Source organism: Doryrhamphus excisus, linkage group LG13 (assembly GCF_037039965.1).
Source record: "Doryrhamphus excisus strain RoL-2023G ecotype Guam linkage group LG13, RoL_Dexc_Guam_v1.1, whole genome shotgun sequence".
Lineage (NCBI taxonomy): Eukaryota > Metazoa > Chordata > Actinopteri > Syngnathiformes > Syngnathidae > Doryrhamphus > Doryrhamphus excisus.
Genome location: NC_136369.1, coordinates 19691515 through 19705000, shown reverse-complemented (window position 1 = coordinate 19705000; position 13486 = coordinate 19691515). Strand labels below are relative to the sequence as shown.

Below are 13486 nucleotides of genomic sequence, written 5' to 3'. Positions count from 1 at the left end.
CACACATACACACATACACACACATGTCCTCAGGCTGTAATTCCCATCGATTTTAGCCCCGTTAGTTCCCATTTCATTTGTCAGTCCAGTGACACAGTAGGGGGGCTCTGGGTCATGGTGGACCGGGCCTCTGGACTGCAACCAAGTGTAATCTAATCCGGCCCATCAAATAAACGCACACACACATTCCTGGGAGATGACTTTACTGTTTAGACGCCCAATCAGGAAATCCAGAAAAAATACCGTATTTTCTGGACTAAAAGTCGCACTTTTTTTCATAGGTTGGCTGTTCCTGCCACTTATACTCCAGAGCGACTTATCAATGAAAAAAGTGTTTATGTTCCATAAAGACTGGACACCTTTTGTGTTCATGTTTATTTTTTGTGTAGCTGAATAAGCATTGTGTTAGCATATCTTACACCTATTCAGCCTGTTCTCTATTCTTTTATTGTTACAACTTGCCTTCCAAGAGGACCTCATGTCTGTTTTGGTCAAGTAGTTCAAATAAGTTACCCGCCAAAAATGCCACTTATACTCCGGTGCGACTTATGTATGTTTTTTCTACCTATTTATGCATTTTTGGTCAAAATTACGAGATAGAAAGCCAAGGGGAAGAATTTGGAGGCATGGAAATAATAAAAAATGATGTGGCTGTTCACAACTGGATGGACATTTTGCCAAGTCACCAAGACGACTGGGAAAAAGACGTGATTCGTGATCTCGTGATTGCGACTTTCTATCTCGTGATTTCGACTTTCTATCTCGTAATTTCGACTTTCTATCTCGTAATTTCGACTATCTCGTGATTTCAATTTTTTATCTCATAATTTCGACTTTCTAGCTTGTGATTTCGACTTTCTTATATCATAATTTTGACTTTCTATCTCATAATTTTGACTTTCTATCTCGTAATTTTGACTTTCTATCTCGTAATTTTGACTTTCTATCTCGTAATTTTGACTTTCTATCTCGTAATTTTGACTTTCTATCTCGTAATTTTGACTATCTCGTGATTGCGACTTTCTATCTCGTGATTTTGACTTTCTCGTAATTTCGACTATCTCGTGATTTCGACTTTTTATTTCGTGATTTCGACTTTCTATCTTGTGATTTTGACTTTCTATCTCATGATTTCGATTTTTTATCTCGGAATTTTGACTTTCTAGCTTGTGATTTCCACTTTCTATCTCGTAATTTCGACTTTCTATGTCGTAATTTTGACTATCTCGCGATTTGGACTTTTTATCTCGTGATTTCGACTTTCTATCTCGTGATTTCGACTTTCTATCTCATGATTTTGACTTTCTATCTCGTGATTTAGATTTTTTTATCTCGTAATTTCAACTTTCTATCTCGTAATTTTGACTTTTTAACTCCTAATTTTGACTTTTTATCTCCTGATTTCGACTTTTTAATCTCGTGATTTCGACTTTTTATCTCGCGATTTTGACTTTCTATCTTGTGATTTTGACTATCTCGTGATTTCGACTTTCTATCTCGTGATTTCGACTTTCTATCTCATGATTTTGACTTTCTATCTCGTGATTTAGATTTTTTTATCTCGTAATTTCAACTTTCTATCTCGTAATTTTGACTTTTTAACTCCTAATTTTGACTTTTTATCTCCTGATTTCGACTTTTTAATCTCGTGATTTCGACTTTTTATCTCGCGATTTTGACTTTCTATCTTGTGATTTTGACTATCTCGTGATTTCGACTTTCTATCTCGTGATTTCGACTTTCTATCTCATGATTTTGACTTTCTATCTCGTGATTTAGATTTTTTATCTCGTAATTTCAACTTTCTATCTCGTAATTTTGACTTTTTAACTCCTAATTTTGACTTTTTATCTCCTGATTTCGACTTTTTATCTCCTGATTTCGACTTTTTATCTCGTGATTTCGACTTTTTATCTCGTGATTTCGACTTTTTATCTCGTGATTTCGACTTTTTATCTCATGATTTCTGTGAAAAAGACGGCACAAGCGTAGTTGGTATCTCGTAATTTCGACTTTGAATGAATGAATGAATGAATGAATGAAGGATTCTGGTTGAGGAAAAAAAAGCTAACTCTCCCTAAATCTCTCCAGAAGCATAAAAACAGGATGCAGCCATGTTGGGAAAGCTAACTTTGTAAACCAAAGGGAACCTGACCTTCCACCAATAGTAGAAAGATGCAAGATTTGTACTTTTTCCTACAAATATTACATTTAGTAGTCGTCTTTTTGTTGAATCATAACGTTTTAAATGATGACTGAGCTTGACTTACAATATAGATACAAACTTATAACACAAGCATAATAAAACTTGTGAAGGCGGAACATCCAGGGCGGAATCTTTGCCTTCATTCGGAAAAGAAAGGACAGAGTTCCCACCACCCCCGACTGGGTACCCACCAGTGTGGGCGCACACTTTATACAAAACATTATTTACAGACACGCCTGCTCTTGGGGAAACCCAAAGATACGAGTAAAAATAACACAACAACTTTTGCAGGTTATGAAAAGTTAATAAGATAATTGCTTATTTCACATGTTGGTGCAAGCAGGTGCGCACGACTCCCCCGACGCCGCTTGGCTCTTCTCGCTTCCATCCCTTCGTGTGCGTGTGCGTGCGTGTGTGTGTGTGTGTGTGTGTGGATGAGAGAACACATCAGAGGATTCCCAACGACTCCCTCCCCATCTTCCCTTGCTCTCATCCAGCCCTCCTTGCTCTTTGTTGCAGCGCTGAGCCTGCACTCTTGACGTGGGGGGGTATGAAGGGGGGGCCCAGTTGCTCTTTAAGGCCCTCTTCATCTTTTTTTATTTTTTTTCGCTGATGTCAACAAAGTGGCTTCACAGAGCGCCATGTCGCTGTCACACACACCTCGTTTGCAAAACCACAAAAAAAAAAAAAAAAGGAAGCGGGAATGAAAGGCCGGCTGCAGAGATGCTATCCGCCTACTCGGTGTCGGGAAAAACACGTTATGAAAGTTTTCCCAAACAAAGCAGCACTGTTGTGCTTTATTGTCAGCCAATTAAATGTACCTACGTATATTCTTATATTCCACGGCTACTGCGGGTAAAGACAACCATAATGTGGAGAACACAGAGGCGTTCTTTTATGTCTTAACTTTTTAGCGACGTTCCCATTTTAACTCCTTTATTGTTGTTATTTTGCTGGTACACACGCAACTCTTTTGATTTTTGATCAGGAATATACAGCAAATGGACAAAATTTATATTAACTAATTTATTATTAGTTACAGCTTTTTTCATGGTTTGGCTGGTCCTGCCCCTTATACTCCGGAGTAAGGATCGACCGATACATCAGCCGGCCGATATTTGCGTTTTTTTACTTGAATCTGTATCGGCCGATACCCGCGTGGGTTCGCTGATGTATTTTTCCGCCGCATGATTTGCAGACAGGCATCCGCCGGGCAACTTTGTGTTGCCGGAGGTTCCTGCAACACACGCAGTCGCGGCACCCTGAACCAGAAGGGTACGTTTTCAACTTTTAATTAGTCTCTAATAGTTCAACTTAGTTGAAATATTGTCACCTGCTTTGAAATATGAAACATGAACGCCAAATGTATGTAAGATACGTGTTTGACAATATAGTTTAGTTTGTGGGTCTGAAATAGGGAGCGACTGAGTACCGTATTTTCTGGACTATAAGTCGCTTCGGAGTATAAGTCGCACAAGGCCAAAAATACATAATTAGGTAGAAAAAAACATACATAAGTTGCACAAGGCCAAAAATACATAATTAGGTAGAAAAAAAACATACATAAGTCGCACTGGAGTATAAGTCGCACAAGGCCAAAAATGCATAATTAGGTAGAAAAAAACATACATAAGTCGCACTGGAGTATAAGTCGCACAAGGCCAATAATGCATAATTAGGTAGAAAAAAACATACATAAGTCGCACTGGAGTATAAGTCGCACAAGGCCAAAAATGCATAATTAGGTAGAAAAAAACATACATAAGTCGCAATGGAGTATAAGTCGCACAAGGCCAAAAATGCATAATTAGGTAGAAAAAAACATACATAAGTCGCAATGGAGTATAAGTCGCACAAGGCCAAAAATGCATAATTAGGTAGAAAAAAACATACATAAGTCACAGTGGAGTATAAGTCGCACAAGGCCAAAAATGCATAATTAGGTAGAAAAAAACATACATAAGTCGCAATGGAGTATAAGCCGCTAATTAGGTAGAAAAAAACATACATAAGTCACACTGGAGTATAAGTCGCACAAGGCCAAAAATGCATAATTAGGTAGAAAAAAACATACATAAGTCGCACTGGAGTATAAGTCCCACAAGGCCAAAATGCATAATTAGGTAGAAAAAAACATACATAAGTAAACATCAACAACAACGTCTTCTGTCATGACTGCGTGAAAGATGCTAGCGTTGCAAAATAAACGGTGCTACAAACCTTGCAGGAGTCCAACCGGTGTTGAGCGATGGCCGACACTTTTTCAACAACCGTGCGAAGTCGCGACTGGGCGGCGTGCGAGATGAAGGTCACCACCTCCATGGGGACGTCCATGACTCCAAACTTCTTTGCTGTGAAAGCGAGACAGACATAAAACCACAATCACGTCATCCATTTACGTCGGTTCGGTTTACGGTCGGGCTTTGCTGGCAAGAATACAAATAAAAACATGCAGAAATGGAGGAAAGCTAGCAAAAAACTAACCCTAAGGTTAGAAATAAACGGCTATTATGTCGACGTCATCAGCCAGTCCGAGGGATGTCGACATAAAGCGGGTCCATTGCACAACCAAATAATAACAATATACAGCCATCCCTCCTTTATCACAGTTATTTGGTTCCAGACCAGACAGTGATAAGTGAAGTGTAGGGTTCCTGCATCGTTAGAGGATAGAAAACCTATTATTAGAGCCCTTCAGACATGAAATAACACCCCTATAGTCTCTCTTTACACTTGTATTACCCAATATAAGTACATAATATAATAAGAAATACGTTATTTAAGACATGAATAAGACATGTGCTTATGCACGTTGCTGAAAATGTGTTCCGGTGCTGAGTGGCAGGCGGACAGGAAGTGATGCCTGGGTTCCAGAGTTGAGTTTTATCTTGGCATGGTTAGGGATCATCAAATGTTAGGGATCAAACCTGCAACAAAAGCCTGTTGCTCTGGCAATCATGTCTGGTGCTTGTGTGTCTCACTGAACATTTGAATATGTCTTCAGGGTGCCTTATGGATTGGATGGGGTGGGGTGGGGTGGGGTGGGGTGGGGTGGGTGGATGGATGGATGGATGGATGGATGGATGGATAGATGGATAGATGGATAGATAGAAAATAATATATAATAATAATAATAATGTGGAGAATAAATAGATGACATCAAATATGAACAACAATATACAGCGTAAACAGTAAATTGCAAATAATTTAAATAATTGTGAATAATAATAATAATTATTATTTAAAGTTATATTAGTATTTTAATTAATTTAGATACTTATTTACTTAATTTAGGCAAACAAATATGTAAAAATGCCTTACACATGCAATAATAATACAAACAAGTACTAATACAAATGCCTATGGACATTTTAGTGTCCCGTTAACCTAGCATGAATATTTTTGGAATGTGGGAAGAAGCTGGAGCGCATGGAGAGAACATGCAAACTCCACCATTCCTGACCACGCAACGTAACGTAACACATTAAAAGACAAAGAACAATAAAGCTGTTCTACAACTAATGCGCAATTAACTCCCAGAATGAAAGCGGTGCCCGAGCGTAAACGACACTGACCATCTCTACGCATAATTTAGTTTCCTCTTAGCCAAACTCATCTGAAGTCATAACAAAAAAAGAACTTGTTAAATGAGTCAATTAACATAATTCCCTCTATGGCAGCCTTTTAAGTAAACCACAGCAATTATTTAAATCATCCCAACAATACGTACACCCCACCACTCACTCGCCGGGGCTTTGAAAATGGATGGAGGCAGCCCGTTTGGTCCTCATTACGAACGCGGCGACACGCGTGGCGATGTCGCAAGGTCAAAGACAAACACTAATAGGCTCCTTGCTTCATGAAAACAAGATCTTTCAGGGGGGAAATTCATATTTCAAAGAAAGCGTAAGTGACTGAGTTAAAGGGTCTCTCTGACTGGAGAAGGATAACGCCCAAATTACCACACGTTCAAATGACAGGAAATCTGACGCCACCACACGGGGGTACCAGTGAGGACAAAAGAAAAATGTGATGCAAACCATAGAACAAGAAATTCATATATATATACACATACATATATAAATACGTACATATATATATATATATATATACACATACATATATAAATACGTACATATATATATATATATAAATATATATATATATATATATATATATATATGTTAATGTTAAAAAAAAAAGTGGTCGTCTTATATTCAGGGTCATCCTATATACGGAATCTGCCACCAACAATCAGGGCCACCCATGGCCCAAATGGGGCCCAAAGACCCCCTACCAATGCCCAAAAGAGAATCAGTTGTGTGGGGTGTTATTTGAGGTCAAAGTCTGATGTAGAAAAACAACAAAAACCCTGCGACCAGACAACAACACCTCCTGTTCCCGATCAGAAACCAAGTGAAGTCGAGGCGGGCTGTGCGACACTCAAACCCGAAAAAAAGTAAAAGTCTATTTTATGTGTGAAAAAAAAAAACCCCAAGAGGACTCCCTGATTGAGCGGACCTGGCAGGCCCGGGGAGCCTCCCTCGGACTGCTGTCAGCTGGGAGCGCGGCGAGGCCAATCACCGACACAACAAAGCTGCAACAAAGTGCCACCGTCCCAGCAGGGGGCGGCCTTGCCTCCTGCCCCACTGCGTCATGCTGCGCCGGCCCTTGAGGGAGAATGTATATTTTTAAAAAGAAGCGCCGAGCGCCCCGAGGAGACGCGATAACGACCACGCCGAGAGTCAAAACGTGGCTGGAAGGGCGTCTGTGCTCTTCTAAAGATACTTTAATCACGATACGGCAAGATGGGGGCACTGGAAAGTAGGGGTGTGTATTGGCAACAATCTGGCAATATGATATGTATCACGATACGATATATCACAATACTCTTAATAAACACATTTTTATTCCATTAGAACAGAAATAACCATAAAAATAACCATATCATACTTTTTAATATCGATACAGTATCGCGGAACGAAGTATCGCGAAATATCGCCGAAACAATATTTTCTTACACCCCTACTGGAGAGTCGGGATCAACCGATATGTTTTTTTTTTCCAGCCGATACCGATTTTTTTTACATCAGTATCGATATCGATACAGTATCGTGGAACGAAGTATCGCCATATATCACCAAAACGATATTTTCTTACACCCCTACTGCAGTGTAGGGATCGACCGATATGTTTTTTTTTCCAGCCAATACCGATTTTTTTCCATCAGTATCGATATCGATACAGTATCGTGGAACAAAGTATCGCGATATAAGACCAAAACGATATTTTCTTACAATCTTACTGGAGAGTAGGGATCGACCGATATGTTTTTTTTCCGGGCGATGAAGATACCGATTTTTTTCCATCACCCTTAGCCGATTTTGCTTGGCCCGATATTTGTGGCCGATACTGCTTTTGCTCCCTCAATTGATATGAAAAAATGACAATGATAAAGTCTACAGGGAGAGCCTTAAGTGGCAATAAAAGTACAGCGATATCGTATCGCCATCAACAGTCTATGATAAAAGCCAAAAAATAACTATATCATACTTTTTAATATCGATACAGTATCATGGAACAAAGTATCGCCATATATCGCCGAAATTATATTTTCTTACACCCCTACTGGAGAGTAGGGATCGACCGATATGGTTTTTTTTGGCCGATGCCGATACCGATTTTTTTTCATCACCCTTAGCCGATGGCCGATTTTGCTTGGGCCGATATCAAATATATTCATAAATATGAATGCCTAAAAATAACCATATCATACTTTTTAATATCGATACAGTATCGTGGAACGAAGTATCGCAATATATCGCCAAAACGATATTTTTTTACACCCCTACTAAAGAGTAGGGATCGACCGATATGGTTTCTTTTCCGGCCGATGCCGATACTGATTTTTTTCCAACACCCTTAGCCAATGGCCGATTTTTCTGGGCGATATTTGTGGCCGATACTGCTTTTGCTCCCTCAATTGATATGAAAAAATGACAGTGATAACAAATATTACAGGTCTCAACTCTATAAAATATATTCATAAATATAAATGCCTAAAAATAATATCATACATTTTAATACTGATACAGTATCGTGGAACAAAGTATCGCGATATATCGCCGAAACGATAATTTCTTACACCTCTACTGGTTACTAGGGATCGACCAATATGTTTTTTTCCTGGCTGATACCGATTTTTTTTCCATCAGTATCGATATCGATACAGTATCGTGGAACAAAGTATCATGATATATCGCTGAAACGATATTTTCTTACACCCCTACCGGATAGTAGGGATCGACCGATATGATTTTTTTCCATCACCCTTAGCCGATGGCCGATTTTGCTTGGGCCGATATCAAATATCAAATATATTCATAAATATAAATGCCTAAAAATAACTATATCATACTTTTTAATATCGATACAGTATCGTGGAACAAAGTATCGTGATATATCGACAAAACGATATTTTTTTACACCCCTACTAAAGAGTAGGGATCGACCGATATGGTTTCTTTTCTGGCCGATGCCGATACCGATTTTTTTCCATCACCCTAAGCCAATGGTAATATTTGTGGCCGATACTGCTTTTGCTCCCTCAATTGATATGAAAAAATGACAGTGATAACAAATATTACAGGTCTCAACTCTGCCATGTGAAATTAGGTGTGGTGTTTTGTTTTTTTTGATGGACTAACATGCTCGGCACGGTTTTATGATTGCACGTTGTCACGGCGATCAAATCTACGGGGAGAGCCTTAAGTGGCAATAAAACGTAGAGCCGGCAGCAAAAAAAAAAAAAAAAAAAAAAAAAAAACTTAATGAAGACGGTTATTAGACGACGCGGACAAATCAAGATGTCTTGCCCCGTATCGATTATAAGACGCACGGCGCTGTCGACATCCACGCCAAGGACTCGGCACCAAGCCGGATTCCTCTCAACTCGGCAGTTTTGGTCCACGGGACAATCTGACAGGCTGCCTTAAAAAGACACAGCCATAAAGTATTTATGTTTGCGCCCGAGGTCCAGTGAAGTCAGACAGCCGCTGAAGAATTCATTAAAGGGAGGTGAAAGAATTGTTAAGTGTATCAAATTTAAACCGAGGGCAAACAAGATGAAAAAAATAAAAACGGCGTGCGGCGAGAATATCAAGCGTCCTCACAGTGATGACACTTTAAATAAAGATACAACGTGTTCCTCACAGAAGACAACACGCCGATTTCATCACGACCCCGCATTTCATTTTCCACTTCTTCTGTAGCAGAAGTTTCACAACATCACCAAAAGGACATTCCAGGCCAACGTTCCGGGGGTTCAAAGATTCCGAAGTTATACGAAAGCACTTTGGGATCTCACCTGTTTCCAGGATCCGTCGATGGAGGAGGCCCGGATGGAGGAAGGCTTCGTCTTTACACGAGCGGATCTGCGTTCCGACCAGTTCCGAGTTGGTGGCGAGGATTCTGGCGCTCTCCTCGTTCAAATTGACGCCGGCCATGGAGGCCACGTCGTTGATGTCGTCGTCGTCCCTGCAGCGGAAAAATAAACGATAAACAAGTCAAAGCTTGACACTTTCTGCTTTCAAAATTCACGGTTAGTTTTTCAAATATATCCATTCATCCATCTTCCGCTTATCCGAGGTTGCTCCGTGTTTCCGGTTACTTCATCCAGCTGCTTTGGTTGGTTAATAAAAAACATGCTATTCCATGGTTGACCTGGTGCTATTATTATTATTATTATTATTATTATTATTATTATTATTATTATTATTATTATTAGTGTGAATGTGAGTGTTTGTATATATGTGCCCAGCGATTGGCCCCGCCTCTTGCCCGAATTGGTGATTGATTGGCTGGCCAGCCAATCACAGGGCACATATAGACAAACAACCATTCTAACCCTGAAACATGTTGTATTAGTTGTTGTTATTATAATTATAATTATTAATATTATTATTATGATTATTATTAATAATATCACGATTGTTATTATTAATAATAATTTATTGTTATTATTATTATTACATTGATGACTATAATTATTATTATAAATTCTTATAATAATATAACAACAATACATAAATAAATGAATAAATAATAATAATAATAATAATAATAATAATAATAATAATAATAATAATAATAATAATATTGTTTTATATAATATATTAATAATAAATCAATAATTAAATAATAATCATCATCATTATAATTATTAATAATAATAATAGTAATTATTAGAATTATGATTATAATAATATAATAACAATAAACAAATAACTTAATACAAAAATAATAATAATATTGTTATATATAATAAATAAATTACTACATAAATAATAATAATAATAATAATAATAATAATAACGTTATATAATATAATAAATTAATTATATAAATAATAAATAATATATATATACTATATACTAATAATATATATATATACTAATATATATATAAATAATAATATACTATAATAAATAAATAATAATATTCATTTTCTACCACCTCTTCCTTGGGCGAGAGGCGGGGTCCACCCTGGACTGGTGGCCAACCAATCACAGGGCACATATAGACAAACAACCATTCACACTCACATTCATACCTATGGACAATTTGGAGTCGCTAATTAACCTAGCATGTTTTTGGAATGTGGGAGGAAACCGGAGTACCCGGAGAAAACCCACGCATGCACGGGGAGAACATGCAAACACACAGAGATGGCCGAGGGTGGAATTGAACTCGGGTCTCCTAGCTGTGAGGTCTGCGTGGTAACCAGTCGACCAAATGCTCAATAGTCTGTATAAAACCAGACGTGAAGGAGCGCATCCTTCTGCCATGACAGGAAGTTAGGTTCCGGCCTGAATCATCCGAGCAACGATGCACTGCGGTTGCAGGACCGGCCCGGAGCGGGCGGGAGAATTCCCGAGTCGACGTTGATGAGAGCCAAACTAACAACTGCAGAACTCCCACCGAGCGCCTCCTCGCCACTCGCCGCTTCACCTCCACGGCCACTTAAGCCGTCGGCGTCGGCACCGTGAGCCTTTTCCTTTCGCGTATGCACGTGCGGCGGCGGCGGCGGACACCGCCGGCCAACACCGCCGCCCCCCCGCCGAGAACCTTCCTGCTCCGATATGAAACTTGACATGGTGGCGGGAGGTTGACAAAGACGATTAGAGCGTCTCTCTGAAGCTCGCACACCTTCCACCTTCTCGGCCTCTCCTCCAGCGCTCGTTCTAATTATGCCTTCCCAGGGGGGGGGGCGCACACAACAACAACAAGCACGGATACGTAGGAGGTAGTTTACCCGCTGCTGCGCCTCGGGCGGTGCAACTACCCTCGCCACGTCCTCATGGATAACTTGACCTGTCCTAAAATGAAACACGCCCGAGGCCGCGTTCACTCAAAAAGACAAAACAGGAACGCCGCTGCATCCTCGCCTTTAACGCTCACAGTCACATACGAAAGGGAAAACATGAAGCAAGACTGTGGAAAACTAATCCAAAATGGTGGAAAGCTGCTTGGTTTGGGAAGGAGTTCAATAAACACTAAAAAAGTACGTATTTCAATATTACGGCTTGCAGACTTCACAACACAGCAAGCGTTTTTTCTATTTTTCTAAACGCATCTTCGCGAGGGACGACGCTGTAGACAGTAAAGTTTCATATACGTTAAAGTAGTCAGTGTACAGCTTGTGTAAAAGTACACATTTAATATCATTTAACAGCCATGGTCTACAAGTCGGTAGCAAGATAATTGTGTTTTGCCTGCAGTCACGCACGGTGGTGGCACGCCTTGCACGAGTGTCGCCGGCACTGGGGGGAGCTGCGGTTCATTGGGGGACTTCCTTCCACATGCTAGTGTTGACGTTTAAGAAATAAATACAAACATCTGCGACGCTAACCACCTTTTCATGATTATATTAGTAGAAATCTAAACCTGAAACAGATTTTTATTTGTATTATTATTATTAATAATAATAACAATATCATTATTATTATTATTAATAATAATAATAATACAATAAATAATAATAACAATATCATCATAATTATTATTATTATTATTATTATTATTATTATTATTAATAATAATACAATAAATAATAATAACAATATCATTATTATTATTGTTGTTGTTAATAATAATATAATAATAATAATAAATAAGTTAATAATAATGATATATAATATAATAATAATTAATTAATTAATTAATTATAATATTACGATTTATTTATTCATTTATTTATTTATTTAATAATAATAATACAATAAATAATAACAATAATATTATTACTAATAATAATAATATAATAATAAATTAATGATAATATAATATATAATAATAAATATAATAACAATAATAATAATAATAATAATAATAATACAATACATAATAATAACAATAATATTATTATCATCATTATTATTATTATTAATATAATAATAAATAAATAACTTTATAATAATGATATATGATATAGTAATAATAAATAAATAATAAATTAATTAATAAATTATAATAATAGTACTATTTATTTATTCATTTATTTATTCAATAATAATACAATAAATATAACAATAATATTATTATGAATAATAATATAATAATACATTAATCAATTAATTAATGATAATAATACTAATAAATATATAATAATAATAAATAATATATAATTATAAATACTATATAATAATAATAATAAATTAATTGTAATAATATTATTAATAATATAAATAATAATATAATATATTATTTTTATTATTTATTCATTCATGCATTCATTTATATAATAACAATAATCTTATTATTATTTATTATTATAAATAATAAGAAATTCTGGACTTGAAGAGGCTACTTTTTTTCCAGACACTGTGAACGCTGCGACTGAAACAATGATGTGGCTAATATATGGCTAAAAGAACTACAGTTCCCATGATGCTTCGAGTGCAGATACAGGAAGTAGTGAAGTGGACGCTAATATCACACTTTGAAGTCTTATGGAGTGATTGACTATTTTGATCTGACAAATATGAAGTAAGTTTGATCAAGTGTAGAATTACTCGAGCTTTGCTTGGATTGGCTAATGCGGGATGCTCGGAACTCCGAACGTAGGTCGGATTGTGTAAATATTGACGATTGCGACTTATATGGACAAATGTATGGCCTATTGTTGTACAAAAAATATGTGAAATATATGAAATTTGGTATTTAAAATTTGTCTTTTTTTGAATTAGTTTTTAATGAACTGAAAGGTTCCAAAGACAATAG

At 37.2% G+C, this 13486-nt stretch overlaps 1 protein-coding gene across 2 annotated transcripts in view; it reads right to left on the bottom strand.

The window, feature by feature from the left end:
* The window catches only part of LOC131139092 (transcription initiation factor TFIID subunit 4), a 113966-nt gene that overhangs the window by 72341 nt on the left and 28139 nt on the right, over window positions 1-13486 (bottom strand). For both annotated transcript variants that reach the window (XM_058088356.2, XM_058088358.2), the window contains 2 exons: window positions 9573-9742; window positions 4427-4557 (listed from right to left, as the gene is read on the bottom strand). In XM_058088356.2, the coding sequence (XP_057944339.2) occupies window positions 4427-4557; window positions 9573-9742 (301 nt within the window). The remainder of the gene's footprint in view (window positions 1-4426; window positions 4558-9572; window positions 9743-13486) is intronic.